Raw genomic sequence first — 25,219 nt, 5'->3', positions numbered from 1 at the left:
ACAATTTCGAAATTACTTCATGATTTTTTTGAGGTCGCCATCAAATTAATATCAGTCATAGAATTTGCATATATAAAAATTGTATGAGTAGCATTTTCTTGCCAACAATTTTTTCTTTTTTATTTATGACGTTACGCGTATTTTTATTCCAGTGATTTTTGTTCTTAGACTTTGTTTATGGAATTGTATGATAGGCATTTTCGGTCTACGCAGGTCACTCCGTGTAAATGTTTCAACTGTCCGTCAACGTATAAAGATCAGCCGTAAAATTTTCTCCGCCAATTCAATCGAATTAGGGGGGATAGATATTTCGAAATATTCACAAGATAACTTTAAAGAGAAATGTTATATCACCTGCATTATAAATTATCGAAACATATTTGAAACTTCAATTTTACAAACTTGTAGCCTATCAAAATACCAATTGCTGTAAGAAAAATTCGAAATAATTACATTTTGCTTGTTAGTATGAAATGCATATTTTATACAGAATTATTTTTCGTATTTAAATGCTTGGGTGGACAATGTACGGTGAAGGGGGGGGGGAGTAGATTGTACGATTGATTGTTGGTGTAACAATGAGTTACAGTATGAGGTATAGCTTTAGGCAATGATTCTAAAGGTCTCAAAATTAAGATGTTCCGAAAAGTCACTATAATTCTTTTTCTTCTGAGCATGTAGAACTTCTCCATCCCACTCAACTGATACCAAATTCTGATTGGCTCAAGATTATTCTTGCAGCCAGGCAGGTGGGATCTAACAACATCTCTGGGGGGGGGGGGGGGTTTCGTTGTTGCGGATTTTCAAAAAATGACGTTTTGTTTTCATGACGCCTTTATTTTTTTGAGGAATTTATTTTCATGGCCTTTATCGAATTTTCATGACTTTTTTACTCGACCTCTGTTAAACCCAAATTTGGGCATTTTTGAAACAATGTTTGTTTGCTCTCAAAAACGGCATATATAAAGAAAAAAATAATCAAAGTAGACTTTATGACACACCCGCCACCAGATTTTTGACACACCCGCCGCCAGATTCTTTCAGTTTACCTAAATCTCAAGGTTATTGGCAAACTTCTGACTGTTCCAAGTATATCCCTTTAAGTTTTGTTGATGTTTGCTCAAAAGATTTGACAAGAAATGAGCGGCTTCTTCAGTTTTTGTTGACTCTAACCCTTCGAAGATATTGTTTTAGTTTTTTATCTTTGTCCCCTAGAGAAACATCTGACGTCGAGGCTTTAGCAGCATTCTTATCAATAAAAGGGTGTACAAAAGAATCAGTCTTTCACGAAACATTTACCTTTTGTGATTTGCAAATTTACTATTAATTCTTACTTTCGTCCTTTACAACAATCAGTTGGTTAAATTGTTTTCATCAAAAAATTTGTCTAATTAGTTTTGTGTTATTGCTAATTAATTGCAGGTTGCTGAGTTTGATTATCGGATGCGGATCATTGAGCATAATTAACAATTAAGACGAACCGCAAGCTCAAATCAGCGTGTTCGAGCTCGCGATAATGTGAAGATAGTTCGACAACTGTGAGTTTTCTTGTCTTAAATTTTTTTAAACCATGAGATAACTTTATTGTGAAAAAAGTTATCAGATCTTCAACCATATTGATCTTTATAGTCAGTATAGCAAAAAAGTTGTGGAGCAAGGAATGTTGGTTTTATTTAGCTATTTATTCCCAACTATCCCAAAAAAAAACTCATTACGAGGCCAAACTGTGCACTGGATAGCCGCACAATTTTGTGTGTGTATGTTCCTGGATTCAAAAAACAAACCTTTAAGCATGTTCCAAAATTTCAGTGGATTCCACTTACAAAAATTCCGTGGATTCCGCGTACAAATATCTGTAACGTAAATTTTGTCGGCTTATTTGTTGTGCCGCTGATTCAGCAACAAGCGAATATAGATAGTTGTTCTGGATTCCGCAACTGTAAGAGGATTCCACAAAGTGTAAGTGGAAACCGCAAATGTAAGTGGAATCGCCAAAATTTGTATGCGGAATCTGCAAATATAAGCAGATTCCGCAAACTAGAAGTGGATTCAGAATTTTTCTTATTACTGACGTTGCCTATGAACAATCAAAAGCCAGAGCTGGACTTCTTATCTATAGCAAGGCGGAAATTAAAGGCTAGGACTTAACCATTGTCAGCGGAATCCACGAAAAAATCTCAAAATATTAGTTAACTAAATCGGTGGATGTCACCTTTAAGTATTTTGAAAACACAACATAGAATGAGTTCAATACTCGGAGTCATTGGGTTCAAAGTGTATTGAAACCCAACAAACAGCATATCGCCAAATAAGGCCAGTATTTGGAATTGCGTCATTCCTAAATACTGATTTTGGAATCAAAACGCCGAATAAATTCAATATTTATAGTCATTTGGTTGAGAGTGTATGGAAACACAACACACAGGATGTCGCCAATTTAGGTCAGTGTTTAGAATTGCGTCATTCCTAAATACTAATTTTGGAAGCTTAATGCCGAAAAAATGTGCAATATTTGTAGTCATTGGCTTGAGAGTATTTGGAAACACAATGCACAGTATATCGCCGAATTACGTCAGTATTTGGGATTGCATCAATGCCAAATACTGATGCAGTTTGGGATTGCATCAATAGTGGGTTCCGATTCTAGTGAATTGAGATTGAAGTTGAGATCGAAATTGACAGGATTTGAGATCAAAGTTGGGTTGACAGGAAATGAGACCAAACGTTTGGTATTTCAACTGTAGTTGATCAATGTAGTAAATTAGATTGATTTTTCTGGTGACCAGTAATTAAAAGGTATAAGTTTAAACGCTATACTACACATATACATATATGTAAACGGAATCCGCAAACAAAATGCGGATTCCACCTACAGTTTGCGGATTCCGCTTACAGTTGTGGAATCCGCAACAGCTCAACTTAACCATACAAATGTCTTATTATTTATTCTTAACTGTTCCGGATTCCGCAAATACGGTTGCGGATTCCGCAAAATTGGAGTGATTCTGAGCGGTACAGTGTTGTAGGTATTTGTTTGTGGAAGACAAAACAGCGAAGAAGATCAAATAAAAGTAACAAAGTTGCGGATTCCGCGACAAATCTGATTTTGGCTTGTTGCGCAATCCGCTTACAATGCACAGAATGCACAGTTTGGCCTCGTAATGTTGCGATCTGTGAAAATTTTCAAATCTTGAGGTCGGGTTTTTTTTAATAAATTTTTGTTCTTTATTTCGTGTAACCCAATTTTTTTCAATTGCTATGTTATTTTTTTCATCATTAACGGGAAAACTGTGATTTTTTCCAGAAAAAACGTTATAATTAGAAATTTTGCAGAAAGGTACAAGTATGATAGTTAGGTCCCAGGAAAAAGCAAGTATGAAAGATGGGTCGCGCAGTTTTTGTGAAAACTTCAAAACGCATGTAAACAAACGCGAACCATGTTTTTGAAAAATTTGAAGCCTAAAAATTTTTTTTTCATGGATCCATCTAAAAATAAGGGACCCAACTATCATATTTGTACCGGCAGAAATTGTTGTTATGTTTGTATTTATTTGTTTCTCCTGCGTTTTCTCCGACTCAAAATAGTTCTTTGCATTGATTTAAATACTATATTTCAGCAATCAAAGAACTGAATGCATCCGTTTAAAATGTTTCTCAAAATGAAAAACACTATTGACAATTATGTCCTTAAACAGCCGCCGGATTCAACAGCCGCCGAATTCTTTTCCGGAGCCATTTCTCTATTATACTTTCCGTCAGCCCTCAGAGTCACAGAATTTAGTCAAAGAAAAAATGGCGTGACAAAGCAAATAATGTCTCCATTACACTAAAAACTACATTTCCAATTAGCTGGTCGTTTTTACTTCCTGGGATATTTTAAAGTAGATCAAAAAAGATTGATCTAGAAAATCTGCGCCTAATTTCTTGAGGGTATGAAAATAAGGAGCGATAATTTTTGTAATCTCCTTCAGAAGCGCTTTCAATCCAATTACAACTCGCTGAGATTTCGCTGTGATAAAAAATAGGTCTGATTTTAATCCGACCAATCGATTGTGGGAAATGCAATGTCCTAATTAGTACTAAAAACGATTATATTTTTTCAATTTTCACTCCACTTTTTTCAATTTTTGACCGACCACCTGAACAAATTCAGTGGATGAGAAAACGAAAATGCATATATTTTTGCACATTGAGAAGTTTTTAGGCTCTTTATTATTGAAAATTTAATTTCAAGTTTTAACTACTGAGAAAAAGTTTCTGCGGCTCACATATTTAACAAGAGAGCTATATCACTTGGGCAAATTATATGAATCTGCTGGAGGTAAAGATAAGAAGTTTTCTACATACAATTCTTTTCATCATCAATAAATTTTAATAGAAAATTTTTTTTAGAATCTTTTGCTTAGAAAAGCTAGCGTCTCGAAAATGAATATTCAGTTAAAAATTTGTTTTGCAAGAAAAACTGCCTTGCAAAAAAACTTGTTTTTATTTAGAAGCTAACAAATTGCTTATTTTGACAAATTCTCAAAGTTTTTTTCTAAAAGCATTTTTTCAAACTTTGTTTCTCTAAAAATGGATCCTTGAATTTGAAAGTTTTTTAGTTCCAAGGCTGTTGTTTGAAAGTTTTAATCGGTGAGATAAAAATTTGAAAGTGAGAGCAAAATCTCTTTATACTTTAAAAATACGGAAATTTCTTCGAACTCCGTTGATATCTACATGTATCTATTTATATATACAATCGGGTCTGTTTTACAAACTTATGAAGCTTTAATCTGCAAACTTAGGTTTTCAAAAAAATCAATTCTGTTTAAGCAGAACCATGATTTTGATTATGAATGATGAAAGTGAAATAAAATAGAATGTAAAAAATTAGGAGCGACACTTTCTGTAATCTTTTTCAGAAACGCTTTCCGTACAGTTAACGCTCGCTGATTCTTTGCTGTGATAAAAATAGGTCTAATCAAAATATTAATTCGACCATGTAGAGTCGATCGCGTGAAAAACAATGTCCTAATTAGTACTAGAAACGATTGCGCTTTTTCGATTTACAATCCACTTTGTTCAATCTCAGACCGACCACCCTAACATGTTAAGTTGATGAGAAAACAATAATGCACACCTTCTTTGCGCAATGAGAAGCTTACGAGCTATTTATTATCAAAATTTTAACTACCGAAGAAAAAATATTGCGGCCCAGAGGTTTAAAAAGAGAACTATATCACTTGGGCGTATTATAAAAATCTGCTGGAAGTAAAGATAAAAATTTTCTGCATACTTTTCTTATCTTCGTCAGTAAACTTTGAAGAAAATTTTTAAATGACACTTGATTTTTATTTTTTTAGAAATAGTTCCAGTAGAGCTGTAAACTGAAGACAAGTCATTGGTTTAGACAACTAAATATAACTTTCTGGCCAAATTCATTTTTCTCAGTTAGCTGATTTGAATACATGTACATGGCCTAGAAGTAACGTGGTCTTTTTTGCATCCTAAGTATTGTGATTTGAGTCTCGGCCAGGATTTTTTTTCGTATGTATGCAATTGCGATTAATGGTTCAGTAAAAATTGAATTGTCGCACTTTCGTTTGACTGCTCAAGTTATGTTGTCTAAGTTACCGCATCACGGATTTTGCTTGTGCTATAAGCAGCTATAACTGCAGTTGCAAGTGTAAGTGTTAGGCATTCCATTTTCGGGATGATACTTGAACAACGTAAACATATTTTAAAATTTTCCTTTCGAGTCAATTGATGTCTGCTGAAAAAATTGTCGGCTTATTAGCCACATCGCTGAGTTTTCTCGTGTTGTAAGCAATTTTTATTGGAGTTGAAAGTGTTTTTCTCGTAGTTCCAAGTGAGACATAAAGTTTATAGAATTTTTACAAAATTGTTTTCTTTCGCCTCAACTTGTGTCTGTGTCTGCTCTGATTGTTTGCTTTTTTCCTCTACGCAGGTGGTATTTGTTGCCAATTTAATATTCAAATGTCTGGCAACCTTGCCGGGCACGTATCGTGACATACAAAATTTAAAATTTGGTAGACCTAGTTTTTTTTAACATTGTTGATTTTTTTTTGATATTTTTCGACTTCCTATGTTTCTTTTATGTTTCTGCTCATTCGCCAGTGGTGCGAAGTTCTGCTTCGCATCTGTGTTAATTTTATGTTTTAGATCTCATAAAACTTTATAACATTACGAGGCCAAACTGAGCTTTGGATAGGTGAGGTGCGCATTTTTGGGCCTGTATGTTCCTGGGACAAGTCTTTAAACATGCTCCAAAATGTAAGTGAATTCCAGCTACAAAATTTCAGTGGATTCCGCGTACAAATACCTGTAACGTAAATTTTGTCGGCACATTGATGTAAGCGAATTCCGCAAATGTAAATGGATTCTGCAAATTTATCCGGATTCCGCTTACAATTTGCGGATTCTGCTTACAATTTGCGGGTTCCGCTTACAATTTGCGGAATCTGCTTACAATTTGCGGATTCCGTTCGCAGTTTGCGGATTCCATTTACAGTTGCGAATTCTGCGACAGCTTAAGTTCTTTAAACACATATATTATTATTTGTTCATGGATTCCACAAACTATTTCCGGATTTCTCACATTTTGTTGCGGAATCCGCAAAGTTGCCTGTTTTTGGAGCAATTTTGAGCAATACAGTTTTTTAGCTTTTTTTCCGTGGAATCCAAAACAACATAGAAGATTAAAAAATAGCAATCTTGCGGATTCCACGTTAAATCTTATTTTGCCGGTTGCGGAATCCACATGCAATTCACAAAATGCACAGTTTGGCCTTGTAATGAAAATAGTTTCAAACTTTCTTCTGAAACATGTTTGACTCCAAAAATCAAGTTTTTTACAATAAATTTCACAAAATTTAGCTATGGATTATGGTTGTTCAGTAATAAATACATTACAATCATACTTTAAAAAATAAAACTAAATATCATGCGAAAAGCTTACTCATTTTTAGTTGACCTGTTATGTTTCCACAAAACTCAAGTTTGACCCAAATCAAATAGCAAATATGTTACTTTACAGCAAGGTGCTCCAAAAATACACAAGGTAAACAAGACTGCTCGTATCAGGGCGAAGCCCTGAATGTTCCGACTGCCTTTTAAGGTTTATGGAGCAGTAGTAAAAACATAAAAAATTAAATGAAATAAAATAAAATGAACTTTTTTTTTTCCAAAATTTGAAATTTATTATGAAATACATCCCCCCACACGCCATATAAAGTACAAAAACATAGATTACGTTTCTTGTAACAAATCAATTATGGCAAATAAGCTTCGTTCAACCAATTTGGAACGATTTATAAGACGGATTAATTCTCCGCTTACGCGTTAATAGCGCGAATTATATCGCGCGTTAATTGTCCCAAATTGCTCAAAATGGCCAAAATGGCACATTTTAAACCCTTATAACTTTACAAAAAATGATCACAGGTGAAATATCTTTTCAAATTTAAATTCAGGACAACAATGGCTTTCGAATGATATTAAAAAATTCCGTCAAAAATGGCTAGTTAAAAAGTCGAAATTTGTCTGAAGAAAAAAAAACCCACCCCGAGCACAAATATTCCGTTACTTTCGTATCGAAAGTCGGAACAATTAGTACGATTGTTTTCTATAACTTAATTTTTGTGTTCACAAATCATTTGTTTTTTTTTAAAATAAGATTCAGAATAAGTTTTTCAAAAATAAATAATGGATTTTCGAATGAGTTTGGACCAAAAAAGCTTCTCAGCAGCATTTATGACGTGTTTAATCAGTAATTATAAAATTAGTTTTCATCACGTTTTTTATTTTGAATCTTATGTTTTGGTTCCACTTGTAGTTGACGGTTCTTTTATACAGTTAGAGTTTCTATCTTGTTTCTTTTGACAATTTAATTTATTTTTGTCACCCATGGTTTGCTAATTACAGTCATTAATACACGCGTTTGAACGCAAATTGATTTTAAGTGTTCTAAATAAACATCTTTTTGAAACTTCATATATGTGAGCTCGATACAATTTCATAATATTTTCACATTAAATTTCACTTGTTTAGATTCTGAGAAAGGCAAAAAGTCTGTCTTCATTCTTTTATTGATTGTTCTCGGAAACAACTTTCTCTCGAAGAACCAACAAGATGAAACCTTCACGCATCAAAAAATTGACAACTCTTGTCTTTTTTATCTCGTTTGCTTCCGAAACCGTCCAGTCGGTTTTAGAATTTAATACCGAACTCGCGAATATGGTGAACTTCACTCTTTATAACTCGTCGGCCGACCTCAAGTCGGAAATTCAATCCGATTTCAACTCGTTTCAATCAAATAATAACCAAAAAACGAGACAAATGTCAAACTTACTAGTTGTCTCGTCAATTGACAAGTATTTTCAACTGTTGAATAACGAGGAATTACGCGCGATAATCAAGACACACCCGAGCGATTTAACGACTCACTTAAAAGTTTTCAGGGCGCTTTCTGAATGTGGAAAAGTTGAACCGGCTCCTTGTTCAGATAGATCATCGGCGTATAATCTCACGAGACACTTAAAACCGACTCTAAAATGGACCCAAAATTTGGGTTTTAATGCCCAAATTGACGAAGTTTTTCTAACGGGCGACTTCAAAAAAGTAACTTCAGATTTCGCGCGAGGAGCAACGGAAATCGAGTTGCAGTGGCTTTACGACAATCAATTACTCACGACTCATTTGATGCGACTTGTCAGCTCTTTGGCGACTCTTGAAACTCGAGACGACGGATTATGTCGATATGTTTTGAATCTTCTGGGGCAGATTCAAAAACAAGATCTAACTTTTCGTCTCGTTCCAGCAGATTTGGAACCTTGGCTGCATTGTATTTCACCGTACGAAACAGAAAATATAATTAAGAATTGGAAAGAACTAATCTTGGATAATTTAGACTCTTTGAAACCCGAGAGTCAGAAGGAAACGGTCGACTCTTTGACCGATTCGGTTAATTGGGCGATCGAATCAAATTTGCGCACGTATCACAGTGAGTTAGGCAGATTAGCTAATATAGGTTCAAAGGTATCATTAATTAGAATCAATGATTTTGTTCAATTAGCATCCCGCTTGCTGAACGTATCAAATAACTTGAAATTTGATGCCTCAAAGAACCCGTTTTTGATACAAGTTTTAGAAGATAATTTTGTGAGTTACTTTATGGATAGGCACAGAAGTCATTACCCTTTGGGTCAACTTCTCTCGGTAGTAACTCCTGAAGACATAAAACAACACGGATTGGTTTCGCAAATTGAATACGTTATAGAGGACAAGACTTACAATCTAGATGCATTACCGCACGAAATGATTCAGTTTATCGCAGATACCTACACGTCGACCAAGCCTCAACAGACGCGAGAGGAAGTAGCTTTAAACTTGTGTGAGCTGGCATCGGGAATTCCTCTATCTGAGTTCGAATCCCTACCAAGTCAAATATTTTTGCAGTTGGTTGAAAAGTGCCCTGTTTTTCTGCAAGCAGCAACGCATACACAGAAACTGATAATTGCAGATAAGATAGCAAATGACTTGTCAATTACGGCACTGCCTTCAAACTTAGTACCTTATTTAGGCATATTAGAAACACAACACTTCATATCAAAAGCCGAACTACCCGTCGACGAAATCGAAGATCCTATATTTCAATCTGAGATTTACACGCAAACTTATCGACTGACCCCAAAAATAGCGGAAAACATTGGTTCCACAATTTTGGGTATCGACTTTGATGATCTAAATGAACTTTCGCTCGTGGACCAAATTGATATTTTACGCATTTACGGCTCGCGGAAAACTCAGTTCACAAGATCACAAGCGCAGTTTTCAGCAAAAATGTTTCGAGAAAATTTCAAAAAGTTGAATGTCTTACCTGATTTTACAATTCAATTGCTGCCCTATCAAGATATCTTTTTCATGCCTGCTGAAATGTTTCTTGAGTTCGAGGAAAACGAGTGGGAAGGAGTGAACAAACTAGCCTGTCATAATATTTTCAGTCGGGTGAAGGACGAATACCTACTTGAACTGCCGACGCCTCGACTTAGAATGTTAGCCAAGGTTTATATGAATAACTGTAAGCGAGCGCCATCCAAACGATCATTGCATGAACCATTGACACAAAAAGATATCGACAATTTGAGACATCTTTTATGTTACGTTCCGATAAAAACTGTCAATGAAATGTCGTACGAACTGCTTAGCAACGGATTAATCTACTTCAGCAAATGTGAAATCGACCAAAAAACTGCTGGAGTAATTCAAGACAAATTTCACTTTGTTTTCATCACGCCAAAAAATTCGAAGATTTGGGCGCGAATTTTTGCTCAGTTTTCAAATTCGACCATAACTCAACAGAACGACTTTATCTTCAGAAAGAATACTTTTTATCGGCGTTTTTAAAAGTTCTTAATGAGCTTGGAAAAGAAAACGAATTGAGTAAAAATCAAAGTGAATGTGCAAAAATTGTGTCAGGTCTGGTTACCCAAACCATTCGATCAAATTCTATTGCAGACTTGGAATCTCTTTGCATGTCAGGGTCCGATAAATTCCTAACTTGCCCGGTAATCCGAAGCTTAACTTGGGGCAACAGTTTCTTAGAAGCGTCAGAATTTCGAAAATTTTCGAGCAAATGCGATTTAGAGCGATGCTCGATTTTCATCAAAGAACACCGAAAATTCTTCAAAAATGAAGTTTTAACGGAAATCGCTGAAACTAATTTCCCGGCGGATGCTGAAATCACGCATGAACAAGTTATTAAATCAGCTCATGTTCTTCCGTTCACAAACATCAGTGTAAATAGTATCTTGAACTTGGTCACCGCCAAAAATCCTCGAAGTTTTCAGGTTCTGGAATCTATTGGGAAAGTTGAAGGATTTCTTTTCGACTCCTATGATTTCTCTCGGGTATATGAAGCAGTTGGTCCTCTAAACATGTGGAAAGTTTCGATTTTTGGAAACCTTATGTGCGAATTATCAACGGAGACACACAACAACGCAATCAAATCTTATTTCGAGTCGGTTGACCAATTACGAAAGAGTATTCCCATCATAGGTCAACTAACGACTTGTTCCGATGGATTTTATTCAAATTTCGCCAATCTAGCTGTTGACCTTTTTCGATTTCCAGGAATGAATATAACTCCTTTGGTTATCATAAAACTGGGAAATCTAGTTCCTTCTCTTAATCCACGTTGGCTTAAAAGTTCGAGTAAGTTGGCATTACAGGCAGTTAAACCAGAAATAGTCAACAAACTGAGTTTTACCGAAGTAATCAAACCGAATCTGGAACGTTTTTCAGTTGAGCAAATTACAAAACTATCCAACAATCACTTAACCCGAATGAGCTTCGATCAGCTGGAATATATCGCCTCGTTGACCAATGGGCTTGCAGAAACCGAGCTTCTGTCGTATACGACAACAAAATCACCCCAAAGGGAAATCGAATCTGAAAGTTTGCTGCCAGAAAATTACGATTACTTTTCGCAGAATAATGTCAGAGTTATCTATATCTACAGCAATGTGGACAAACTTGCTTCAAAGTTTATACTTTTATGCAGTTTGCGTATCTTTATCAGACTTTTTTTTAGTTAGAACACTATATTTTCTCCAATTTTTTGCACAAAACATACTTTGTATCTTAAAACGTGTTTTTTTTTCAAAAGTTGCGTAAAATGTAAATATATATGTATACATAACCTGACAAGTGTGGATTTGGCCTCGGTTGTATTTAGCTAAACATTATTTTGAAATAGTTTTAGTTGGTAAATATACTTTTGCAAAATTTTTAAACTTTAAAAAGAGTAGCTAATCATCAAAATAAAAAGCAATTTAAAAAAACTTCACATAAATTCATTGCAGTATTTGCTTAAAACCAGTGTTTATAATGATTCTGTCTCTTTTAAGTATGTGATATTAGCTAAAGGGTCACAAGTAGTCCAAAAACCAACAAGTTTAAACCGGTTTTTCTCGACACGGAGAAAATATTTTCAAAATTTTTAACGTCGTTCTTATCACGACTAAAAGGACTTCAATATGATATATCACTCAAATCATTCCGATGATTGTTGGTGTTACCTGATATTGCGTGGAAAACAATAAGGAAAATAAAGAAAAAAAACTAAAACACACCCAAATAATCATTTTCTCAACACTTCAAATGTTTTTAAAATCTTGTGTAAAGAAAAAAAATACAAAAAGACACCCGAATACAGTAGCGGATTTATGGGAGGGGGAAAGCGTTCCCTCCCTTTCAGGGATTGGACCTCCTGCCGACTGAAAGGGCCCCCTTTGTACTATTATGAGATATGCATTTTTGGGTGACTGACCTTAAATCTTTTCTAAAGGCGCCTTCTGCGCCAATCGATTTTATTTCCTAGATCCGCGCCCGCCCGAAAACAAAGTTCATCCACATTGTTTAAATTGTCGGAACAAGAAATCAATCAATAACTGCAAAAAAAGCCTAATAAAATCAGGGCTAATTTTTTTTGGTTTCCCCCCTTTTTAACTCTAAACAACTTAACACCCTACAATTTCACTCCCTAATTTTTGTTGCCTTAGCAATATAAAATCGCTACATTTTAAAACAATTTCTATGACTTAACACCGTTTTAATCCAAAATGAAAAGAAAACTTACTTCAAAGGGGATTTCGGTAACCATCAAAGAGTTAAGCGAAAGAAATTTTTGCCATTTAAAGCCAGACAAATTTGCGCTACTTAATTCGCGTAAGCTTTGAATAGAAATGACCTTGCAAATGATTTCAATGAAACGTTTCAAACCAAAATGAAATGGCCTTGCCAATATTTTCAATGAATCATTCCAAAAAGAACCAAAAACAAGCAATAGTTCAATGAACTTCAAAAGCCCGCAAATAATTAGACGTCCTTTGACTAATATGGCCTAATTTTCTAGACAATTTCAGCCGGTATAGAAATTTAAAATAGTTTTAACTAATGCCAAAAGCCTTAAAATCATTATTTTTAGAATCATTCTCGAACTTAAACTTATGACCTGATCGCTTTGTCAGCTTTTTTTGAACTGTTGGCACATAAACGCAAAGCTAAAGGGTTTGCCAGCCCGTAGTCCCAACCTAGCATCCCAAAAATAAGGGCGATTGTCCTGGGATAAAATTGCTAAGGCACGAGTCACGTTCTTGCGTTTAGTTACGTTTCCGGGATTCTGCAAGAATTGAGTTTTTGTACGGAAGCGTCTTTTTGCAGGCTACCCACTACTTTCAACATATTTGGGTGGGCTCCGCTGAAATATGATTAAATCCCGAAATGCCATCCCTCGACAGCATTTGTTGTTCAGGCAATCCCCATCACGGCCGCATCTCGCTGGTTCCAAAGGGAGGGTGGGAATGAAACTTCACGGTTTGGCACCAAGCTTTTTATATAAGTAGAGCCGAAGTACAGACATAACTCGTCATTTTTCTCAATTTTCTCGGGTTCTAAGCAATTTTTGTCGCATACATTTTGAATTTCCTGAACGATCATGTCATAGGAATCGCCGATCTTTTTTTTTTTTTTCAAATGCAAGCGATGGCAGCATTTTTAAAGCCAGCGCTAAATCGTGATTCGTTTCGTAGGTCACTTTCAGACCCAATTCATTAATTTTTCTCATGTAACTCTGGGAGAGATGGAAAAAATCTGCGGCTAACCACAAAGATGACTTCTCCAGAACGCTCAGCTTTTCGGGGTCGCCGCACAAAATGATTCGCTCATGATCATTTGATCCACTGCCATACCGGATAAAACTTTCAAAAATTTCAGGGATCTCGAAATTTCGCGCAACGGGGATGGGCGGCATATTTACATCTAGCTGCTTACGAGTGCGAGCAGCCGTTCGGATCAGTTTGTCTTTACTTGGGAGAGCAAACTGAGTAGCCAAATCGTTTGTAATTGGCAAAACCGCACTGGCAACTCCAACAGACGGGGTAAATCTCTCGCTGAGATCTTTCATAGGCTTTATGTCAATTCGGGCCTCCATTTTTCCCGCTGAAATGTCGTGGTTATGCTCTCCACGCGTCTCGATTAATTCGTTATTTTCAGTAATAGCAGTTGCTCGACATTTATGTGTTTGATATTTTGAGCAAATCTAGTTTCTGTAAACTGATGTTTTCGCTTGAAATAAAATTCGTGACCGCACGCTGTAAGGATTGGCTTGTTTTTAGATGAAACAGTGAACTCGAAATAAGACTCAATCATAATGTGTTTTTTGTGTTTGCGTTTGTTTATCACTTGAGTAAAGTATAAAGTGACTGTCAGAATTTAATTTTTGTCAGAATTTTTACGTCAAATTATTTTCAATTAGCACAAGCACTTTTTCACTAATCATAATGGTTTTGCGAAAAGTCTAATTGAAAGTAAATTACAAACTTGTAGATAAGAGTCTTAAGTAAATTAGGAAGCCTCCTTTTAGCATGTATAACTAAGATAAACCAAGTTTTTGATTATGGTGCGTGTGTTAATTGCAGGATTAACTTTCGGTGTGATAAGAGTTAAGATAAGGAATTCATACAGCATTAGATTTAATAGTGAAACGACTAGGTGTTTAAATGTACTGTATTAAACTGGAAAATAGGAGTTATATTGTTGTCGATTTAAATTGTTTAGTAGTGAAAAGACTAAGTGTTAAAATGTACGGTGTTAAATTGTATGTCATTAAATTGTAGGACACCATTTTTTTTGTAGAGCTTTAAATAAATTTGCTGAATGAAAGTGGCTGTCGGAAAGCTAAATATATATTATTTATACCATTTTCAGACACCATTTCATTCCATTGTCATCTATGTTTGACTACATGAATTTGATATAATTTAATCTAAAGGCTGCCAAACACTTACTCAGCACAAATTGATCAAAAGATACTTTTAACGAAACAAGGATTGAACATTCTTCTTCAATTTTTCAATGACAATGGGTGAGTTTTAATTTTTTTTTCCACTGACAATGATTGAGTTTTAATTTTTTTCCACTGATTAGTTTTGTAAAAGTGTTTTTAAACAATTTAGTGCAAAATTGAACTCTGTCCAAGGAAGTGGTTAATTTTCAACAAACCAAAATTTTTTTTATTTTTTTAGAAATAGTTCCAGTAGAGCTGTAAACTGAAGACAAGTCATTGGTTTAGACAACTAAATATAACTTTCTGGCCAAATTCATTTTTCTCAGTTAGCTGATTTGAATACATGTACATGGCCTAGAAGTAACGTGGTCTTTTTTGCATCCTTAGTATTGTGATTTGAGTCTCGGCCAGGATTTTTTTTCGTATGTATGCAATTGCGATTAATGGTTCAGTAAAAATTGAATTGTCGCACTTTCGTTTGACTGCTCAAGTTATGTTGTCTAAGTTACCGCATCACGGATTTTGCTTGTGCTATAAGCAGCTATAACTGCAGTTGCAAGTGTAAGTGTTAGGCATTCCATTTTCGGGATGATACTTGAACAACGTAAACATATTTTAAAATTTTCCTTTCGAGTCAATTGATGTCTGCTGAAAAAATTGTCGGCTTATTAGCCACATCGCTGAGTTTTCTCGTGTTGTAAGCAATTTTTATTGGAGTTGAAAGTGTTTTTCTCGTAGTTCCAAGTGAGACATAAAGTTTATAGAATTTTTACAAAATTGTTTTCTTTCGCCTCAACATGTGTCTGTGTCTGCTCTGATTGTCAGCTTTTTTCCTCTACGCAGGTGGTATTTGTTGCCAATTTAATATTCAAATGTCTGGCAACCTTGCCGGGCACGTATCGTGACATACAAAATTTAAAATTTGGTAGACCTAGTTTTTTTTAACATTGTTGATTTTTTTTGATATTTTTCGACTTCCTATGTTTCTTTTATGTTTCTGCTCATTCGCCAGTGGTGCGAAGTTCTGCTTCGCATCTGTGTTAATTTTATGTTTTAGATCTCATAAAACTTTATAACATTACGAGGCCAAACTGAGCTTTGGATAGGTGAGGTGCGCATTTTTGGGCCTGTATGTTCCTGGGACAAGTCTTTAAACATGCTCCAAAATGTAAGTGAATTCCAGCTACAAAATTTCAGTGGATTCCGCGTACAAATACCTGTAACGTAAATTTTGTCGGCACATTGATGTAAGCGAATTCCGCCAATGTAAATGGATTCTGCAAATTTATCCGGATTCCGCTTACAATTTGCGGATTCTGCTTACAATTTGCGGGTTCCGCTTACAATTTGCGGAATCTGCTTACAATTTGCGGATTCCGTTCGCAGTTTGCGGATTCCATTTACAGTTGCGAATTCTGCGACAGCTTAAGTTCTTTAAACACATATATTATTATTTGTTCATGGATTCCACAAACTATTTCCGGATTTCTCACATTTTGTTGCGGAATCCGCAAAGTTGCCTGTATTTGGAGCAATTTTGAGCAATACAGTTTTTTAGCTTTTTTTTCCGTGGAATCCAAAACAACATAGAAGATAAAAAAATAGCAATCTTGCGGATTCCACGTTAAATCTTATTTTGCCGGTTGCGGAATCCACATGCAATTCACAAAATGCACAGTTTGGCCTTGTAATGAAAATAGTTTCAAACTTTCTTCTGAAACATGTTTGACTCCAAATATCAAGTTTTTTACAATAAATTTCACAAAATTTAGCTATGGATTATGGTTGTTCAGTAATAAATACATTACAATCATACTTTAAAAAATAAAACTAAATATCATGCGAAAAGCTTACTCATTTTTAGTTGACCTGTTATGTTTCCACAAAACTCAAGTTTGACCCAAATCAAATTGCAAATATGTTACTTTACAGCAAGGTGCTCCAAAAATACACAAGGTAAACAAGACTGCTCGTATCAGGGCGAAGCCCTGAATGTTCCGACTGCCTTTTAAGGTTTATGGAGCAGTAGTAAAAACATAAAAAATTAAATGAAATAAAATAAAATGAACTTTTTTTTTCCAAAATTTGAAATTTATTATGAAATACATCCCCCCACGCGCCATATAAAGTACAAAAACATAGATTACGTTCCTTGTAACAAATCAATTATGGCAAATAAGCTTCGTTCAACCAATTTGGAACGATTTATAAGACGGATTAATTCTCCGCTTACGCGTTAATAGCGCGAATTATATCGCGCGTTAATTGTCCCAAATTGCTCAAAATGGCCAAAATGGCACATTTTAAACCCTTATATTTTTACGAAAAATGATCACAGGTGAAATATCTTTTCAAATTTAAATTCAGGACAACAATGGCTTTCGAATGATATTAAAAAATTCCGTCAAAAATGGCTAGTTAAAAAGTCGAAATTTGTCTGAAGAAAAAAAACCCACCCCGAGCACAAATATTCCGTTACTTTCGTATCGAAAGTCGGAACAATTAGTACGATTGTTTTCTATAACTTAATTTTTGTGTTCACAAATCATTTGTTTTTTTTTAAAATAAGATTCAGAATAAGTTTTTCAAAAATAAATAATGGATTTTCGAATGAGTTTGGAACAAAAAAGCTTCTCAGCAGCATTTATGACGTGTTTATTCAGTAATTATAAAATTAGTTTTCATCACGTTTTTTATTTTGAATCTTATGTTTTGGTTCCACTTGTAGTTGACGGTTTTTTTATACAGTTAGAGTTTCTATCTTGTTTCTTTTGACAATTTAATTTATTTTTGTCACCCATGGTTTGCTAATTACAGTCATTAATACACGCGTTTGAACGCAAATTGATTTTAAGTGTTCTAAATAAACATCTTTTTGAAACTTCATATATGTGAGCTCGATACAATTTCATAATATTTTCACATTAAATTTCACTTGTTTAGATTCTGAGAAAGGCAAAAAGTCTGTCTTCATTCTTTTATTGATTGTTCTCGGAAACAAGTTTCTCTCGAAGAACCAACAAGATGAAACCTTCACGCATCAAAAAATTGACAACTCTTGTCTTTTTTATTTCGTTTGCTTCCGAAACCGTCCAGTCGGTTTTAGAATTTAATACCGAACTCGCGAATATGGTGAACTTCACTCTTTATAACTCGTCGGCCGACCTCAAGTCGGAAATTCAATCCGATTTCAACTCGTTTCAATCAAATAATAACCAAAAAACGAGACAAATGTCAAACTTACTAGTTGTCTCGTCAATTGACAAGTATTTTCAACTGTTGAATAACGAGGAATTACGCGCGATAATCAAGACACACCCGAGCGATTTAACGACTCACTTAAAAGTTTTCAGGGCGCTTTCTGAATGTGGAAAAGTTGAACCGGCTCCTTGTTCAGATAGATCATCGGCGTATAATCTCACGAGACACTTAAAACCGACTCTAAAATGGACCCAAAATTTGGGTTTTAATGCCCAAATTGACGAAGTTTTTCTAACGGGCGACTTCAAAAAAGTAACTTCAGATTTCGCGCGAGGAGCAACGGAAATCGAGTTGCAGTGGCTTTACGACAATCAATTACTCACGACTCATTTGATGCGACTTGTCAGCTCTTTGGCGACTCTTGAAACTCGAGACGACGGATTATGTCGATATGTTTTGAATCTTCTGGGGCAGATTCAAAAACAAGATCTAACTTTTCGTCTCGTTCCAGCAGATTTGGAACCTTGGCTGCATTGTATTTCACCGTACGAAACAGAAAATATAATTAAGAATTGGAAAGAACTAATCTTGGATAATTTAGACTCTTTGAAACCCGAGAGTCAGAAGGAAACGGTCGACTCTTTGACCGATTCGGTTAATTGGGCGATCGAATCAAATTTGCGCACGTATCACAGTGAGTTAGGCAGATTAGCTAATATAGGTTCAAAGGTATCATTAATTAGAATCAATGATTTTGTTCAATTAGCATCCCGCTTGCTGAACGTACCAAATAACTTGAAATTTGATGCCTCACAGAACCCGTTTTTGATACAAGTTTTAGAAGATAATTTTGTGAGTTACTCTATGGATAGGCACAGAAGTCATTACCCTTTGGGTCAACTTCTCTCGGTAGTAACTCCTGAAGACATAAAACAACACGGATTGGTTTCGCAAATTGAATACGTTATAGAGGACAAGACTTACAATCTAGATGCATTACCGCACGAAATGATTCAGTTTATCGCAGATACCTACACGTCGACGAAGCCTCAACAGACGCGAGAGGAAGTAGCTTTAAACTTATGTGAGCTGGCATCGGGAATTCCCCTAACTGAGTTCGAATCCCTACCAAGTCAAATATTTTTGCAGTTGGTTGAAAAGTGCCCTGTTTTTCTGCAAGCAGCAACGCATACACAGAAACTGATAATAGCTGATAAAATAGCAAATGACTTGTCAATTACGGCACTGCCTTCAAACTTAGTACCTTATTTAGGCATATTAGAAACACAACACTTCATATCAAAAGCCGAACTACCCGTCGACGAAATCGAAGATCCTATATTTCAATCTGAGATTTACACGCAAACTTATCGACTGACCCCAAAAATAGCGGAAGACATTGGTTCCACAATTTTGGGTATGGACTTTGATGACCTAAATGAACTTTCGCTCGTGGACCAAATTGACATTTTACGCATCTACGGCTCGCGGAAAACTCAGTTCACAAGATCACAAGCGCAGTTTGCAGCAAAAATGTTTCGAGAAAATTTCAAAAAGTTGAATGTCTTACCTGATTTTACAATTCAATTGCTGCCCTATCAAGATATCTTTTTCATGCCTGCTGAAATGTTTCTAGAATTCGAGGAAAACGAGTGGGAAGGAGTGAACAAACTAGCCTGTCATAATATTTTCAGTCGGGTGAAGGACGAATACCTACTTGAACTGCCGACGCCTCGACTTAGAATGTTAGCCAAGGTTTATATGAATAACTGTGAGCGAGCGCCATCCAAACGATCATTGCATGAACCAATGACACAAAAAGATGTCGACAATTTGAGACATCTTTTATGTTACGTTGCGATAAAAACTGTCAATGAAATGTCGTACGAACTGCTTAGCAACGGATTAATCTACTTCAGCAAATGTGAAATCGACCAAAAAACTGCTGGAGTAATTCAAGACAAATTTCACTTTGTTTTCATCACGCCAAAAAAAGTCGAAGATTTGGGCGCGAATTTTTGCTCAGTTTTCAAATTCGACCATAACTCAACAGAGCGACTTTATCTTCAGAAAGAATACTTTTTATCGGCGTTTTTAAAAGTTCTTAATGAGCTTGGAAAAGAAAATGAATTGAGTAAAAATCAAAGTGAATGTGCAAAAATTGTGTCAGGTCTGGTTACCCAAACCATTCGATCAAATTCTATTGCAGGCTTGGAATCTCTTTGCAAGTCAGGGTCCGATAAATTCCTAACTTGCCCGGTAATTCGAAGCCTAACTTGGGGCAACAGTTTCTTAGAAGCGTCAGAATTTCAAAAATTTTCGAGCAAATGCGATTTAGAGCGATGCTCGATTTTCATCAAAGAACACCAAAAATTCTTCAAAAATGAAGTTTTAACGGAAATCGCTGAAACTATTTTCCCGGCGGATGCTGAAATCACACATGAACAAGTTATTAAATCAGCTCATGTTCTTCCGTTCACAAACATCAGTGTAAATAGTATCTTGAACTTGGTAACCGACAAAAATCCTCGAAGTTTTGAGGTTCTGGAATCTATTGGGAAAGTTGAAGGATTTCTTTTCGACTCCAATGATTTCTCTCGGGTATATGAAGCAGTTGGTCCTCTAAACATGTGGAAAGTTTCGATTTTTGGAAACCTTATGTGCGAATTACCAACGGAGACACACAACAACGCAATCAAATCTTATTTCGAGTCGGTTGACCAATTACGAAAGAGTATTCCCATCATAGGTCAACTAACGACTTGTTCCGATAGATTTTATTCAAATTTCGCCAATCTAGCTGTTGACCTTTTTCGATTTCCAGGAATGAATATAACTCCTTTGGTTATCACAAAACTGGGAAATCTAGTTCCTTATCTTAATCCACGTTGGCTTAAAAGTTCGAGTAAGTTGGCATTGCAGGCAGTTAAACCAGAAATAGTCAACAAACTGAGTTTTACCGAAGTAATCGAACCGAATCTCAAACGTTTTTCAGTCGAGCAAATTACAAAACTATCCAACGATCACTTGACCCGAATGAGCTTCGATCAGCTGGAATATATGGCCTCGTTGACCAATGGGCTTGCAGAAACCGAGCTTCTGTCGTATACGACAACAAAATCACCCCAAAGGGAAATCGAATCTGAAAGTTTGCTGCCAGAAAATTACGATTACTTTTCGCAGAATAATGTCAGAGTTATCTATATCTACAGCAATGTGGATAAACTTGCTTCAAAGTTTATACTTTTATGCAGTTTGCGTATCTTTATCAGAATTTTTTTTTAGTTAGAACACTATAATTTCTCCAATTTTTTGCACAAAACATACTATGTATCTTAAAACGTGTTTTTTCAAAAGTTGCGTAAAATGTAAATATATATGTATACATAACCTGACAAGTGTGGATTTGGCCTCGGTTGTATTTAGCTAAACATAATTTTGAAATAGTTTTAGTTGGTAATATATTTTTGCAAAATTTTAAACTTTTAAAAAAGTAGCTAATCATCAAAAAAAGCAATTTAAAAAAACTTCACACAAATTTTTTGCAGTATTTGCTTAAAACCAGTGTTTATAATGATTCTGTCTCTTTTAAGTATGTGATATTAGCTAAAGGGTCACAATTAGTCCAAAAATCAACAAGTTTAAACCGGTTTTTCTCGACACGGAGAAAAGTTTTTCAAAATGTTTAATGTCGTTCTTATCACGACTAAAAGGACTTCAATATGATATATCGCTCGAATCATTCCGATTGATTGTTTGTGGTACCTGATATTGCGTGGAAAACAATAAGGAAAATAAAGAAAAAACTAAAACACACCCAAATAATCATTTTCTCAACACTTCAAATGTTTTTAAAATCTTGTGTAAACAAAAAAAGTACAAAAACACACCCGAATACAGTAGCGGATTTATGGGGGGGGGGGGGGGGGTTGGTAAGCGTTTCCTCTTTTTCAGGGATTCGAACCCCTGCCGACCGAAAGGGCCCCCTTTGTACTATTTTGAGATATGCATTTTTGGGTGACTGACCTTAAATCTTTTCTAAAGGCGCCTTCTGCGCCAATCTATTCTATTTCCTAGATCCGCGCCTGCCCGAAAACAAAATTCATCCACATTGTTCAAATTGTCGGAACAAGAAATCAATCAATAACTGCAAGAAAAAAGCCTAATAAAATCAGGGCTAATTTTTTTTGTAGAGCTTTAAATAAATTTGCTGAATGAAAGTTGCTGTCGGAAAGCTAAATATATATTATTTATACCAATTTCAGACACCATTTCATTCCACTGTCATCTATGTTTGACTACATGAATTTGATATAATTTAATCTAAAAGCTGCCAAACACTTACTCAGCACAAATTGATCAAAAGAGACTTTTTAGTGAAACAAAGATTGAACATTCTTCTTGATTTTTCAATGACAATGGGTGAGTTTTAATTTTTTTTCCACTGATTAGTTTTGTAAAAGTGTTTTTAAACAATTTAGTGCAAAATTGAACTCTGTCCAAGGAAGTGGTTAATTTTCAACAAACCAAATAAAATTTTATTTTATTAGAAATAGTTCCAGTAGAGCTGTAAACTGAAGGCAAGTCATTGGTTTAGACAACTCAATATAAATTTCTGGCCAAATTCATTTTTCTCAGTTAGCTGATTTGAATGCATGTACCTTACATGCACATGCCACTTGGATAACTATAGAAAAAATAGCCAATTTTTTTTGAAAAAGTGTTTAGAACTGAGATTACAAGAGCGCTAGAAAGGGACCAATGAACCGTTCGCAAATTTATCAGCAATAGCTAAAAACTTCGTTCTTTTGAAAAAATGGACAAATTGGCAAATAAAACTTTGTTACCACCCGAGGTTTACAAAAACTGAACAAATGTGTAAAAACTGACTGCATTATTGGACTCTAGAATGGTCAAGATTTTTGTGAAAAAAAGTGTGTAAATCTATTTGTAAAACCTCTTTTTTTACAAAAAAAAATTATATTAACAAAGCATTCCTTTAAAATTTTTTTAGAAAAAGTATTTAGGTTCAGTGGTATTTAGTGTTTGAAATACCAAGTCAATATCAATGAGGAACTGTGAATTAATACGGAAGGATAACATTGCCGCTTGCTGCATCAACGTCTGAACCTGTTTAGTTCAATTTTTTGACTAAATTAGTAATTGCCTAAACTATTGAACACAGTTTTTATAACTGATTAATTTTTGAACTGAACTTGAAAAAATTTGAAAGAGAAATCAATTCACTGTTTCTCTCGTTGATCAATTATTTTTTAGACGTCATCATTTCGATTTCCGGCAGAGTGCAAAAAAAGTTATCCTCGGTTATCCTCAGTATGTATACTTCATATAATAAAACTGTAGATAGTCGCTTATAATCTGTAGATAATTTATAGACAATCTGTATGAAACATCTATAAAACTAAACAAATTTGATTTTGTTGTCTAAAAACTATAAGGGTTGTAAAAATTTCAGTTGTGAACGTCCAAAACTTTTATTAAAAGTTTTTTTCACATTTTTTTTGCAAAGTTTTGCTATCGGTAAAAATCGTTCTGAGTGTTATCATGCGCTGAACTCAAATGAGGAGATTTCTTGCTCGCAAACTGCAAGTTTCGAAAGATCGCTCTAATATTTTGCAAACTAAGGGCTCCCGCAAAACTTCTTCAAATACCCATCATAAGATCAACTTTTTCAGCGCAATTTTTGTGAAACAACACAACAAAAAGTTCGAAAAAACACCTCAAGACAATTAGTTTTTGCTGCAAGATATTTCAACATTAATCATTTTAAAAAAATTTTTCAGAACAAACAGCTCAAAAAAATAATTGAAAAGCTTACATTATAATTTTACTATATCACATTTTAAAATAATTTCAGTATAGTCTAATTATCGGATGAGCGAGTATGTTCAAAGAGTGAGTATATAATCTGTTTATAATCGGTATAAAGTTTTTAGATATAAAGCTTAAACAAGACTGCTCGTATCAGGGCGAAGCCCTGAGTGTTCCGACCGCCTTTTAATGTCTATGGAGCAGTAATAACATTTAAGATGCTATTTAAGGAGCAGTAATGAAAATTTTTTTTCTAAAATTTGAAGTTTTTTATGAAAACCATCCCCCCACACGCCATATAAAGTACAAAAGGATAGATTTCGCTCCTTGTAACAAATCAATTATGGCAATTAAGCTTCTTTCAACCAAGTTGGAACGATTTCTAAGACGGGTTAAATCTCCGCTTACGCGTTAATAGCGCGAAATATATCGCGCGCTAATTGTCCCAAATGGGCCAAAATGACAATCTTTAAACCCCTGTAACTTTACGAAAAATGATCACAGGTAAAATATCTTTTAAAATTTGAGCTCAGGACAACAATACTTTTTGAATGAAAAAAAAAATCCGTCAAAAATGGCTAGTTAAAAAGTCGAAATTTGTCTGAAGAAAAAAAAACCCCACCCCGAGCACAAATACTCCGTTACTTTCTATCGAAAGTCGGAATAATAATCTGTAATGATCATGTATTTGGTAATGATCATGTAATGAAGATGAATATTACAAAAGTTTTCGAAACAAAACAAGACTGCTCGTATCAGGGCGAAGCCCTGAATGTTCCGACTGCCTTTTAGGGTCTATGGAGCATTAATAACATGAAAAATTTCAATTTAAAATAGAAAAAAAAATTGAAAAAATTTGAGATTTTATGTGAAAACATCCCCCAACACGTCATATTAGGTACAAAGTGATAGATTTTGCGCCTATTAACAAATCAATTATGGCATAAAAGTATCCTTGAACCAATTTTGAACGATTTCTAAGACGGATTAAATCTCGCTTACGCGTTAATAGCGCGAAATTTATCGCGCGCTAATTGTCCCAAATTGGCCAATATGGCAATCTTTAACCCCCATAACTTTATGAAAAATGATCACAGGTAAAATATCTTTTCAAATTCAAGCTCAAGACAACAATAGCTTTCGAATGATTAAAAAATTCCGTCAAAAATGGCTAGTTAAAAAGTCGAAATTTGTCTGAAGAAAAAAAACCCACCCCGAGCACAAATATTCCGTTACTTTCGTATCGAAAGTCGGAACAATAAGTTGTAATCGATTATTTAAATCTGATAATCGTAGTCTTACAATATAAAATTTCAACAGATCTGATATCTGTTCAATTTT

General features: G+C 34.9%; 1 protein-coding gene across 3 annotated transcripts; it reads left to right on the top strand.

Annotated features, from left to right (window-relative positions):
* Positions 1–1,268: 1,268 nt before the first annotated feature.
* Positions 1,269–21,429, top strand: LOC134844794 (uncharacterized). 3 transcript variants are annotated; one of them, XR_010162788.1, is made up of 2 exons: positions 1,269–1,538; positions 8,050–9,035. XR_010162788.1 is itself a non-coding variant. In XM_063861930.1 (2 exons), the coding sequence occupies exon 2, from the start codon at positions 17,870–17,872 to the stop codon at positions 21,329–21,331; it is 3,462 nt and encodes a 1,153-aa protein (XP_063718000.1). In that variant the 5' UTR covers positions 1,269–1,538; positions 17,789–17,869; the 3' UTR covers positions 21,332–21,429. The 3 variants fall into 3 exon arrangements, 2 of the variants coding, with proteins under 2 accessions (XP_063718000.1, XP_063718740.1); XM_063861930.1 differs by lacking the exon at positions 8,050–9,035 and adding an exon at positions 17,789–21,429; XM_063862670.1 differs by lacking the exons at positions 1,269–1,538; positions 8,050–9,035 and adding exons at positions 15,973–16,013; positions 17,789–21,429.
* Positions 21,430–25,219: the final 3,790 nt, after the last annotated feature.

The sequence above is a fragment of the Symsagittifera roscoffensis genome, chromosome 1, assembly GCF_963678635.1.
Source record: "Symsagittifera roscoffensis chromosome 1, txSymRosc1.1, whole genome shotgun sequence".
NCBI classification, from domain to species: domain Eukaryota; kingdom Metazoa; phylum Xenacoelomorpha; order Acoela; family Convolutidae; genus Symsagittifera; species Symsagittifera roscoffensis.
Note: the sequence above shows the minus strand (reverse complement) of the source record. Positions and strands in the feature narration are given on the sequence as shown.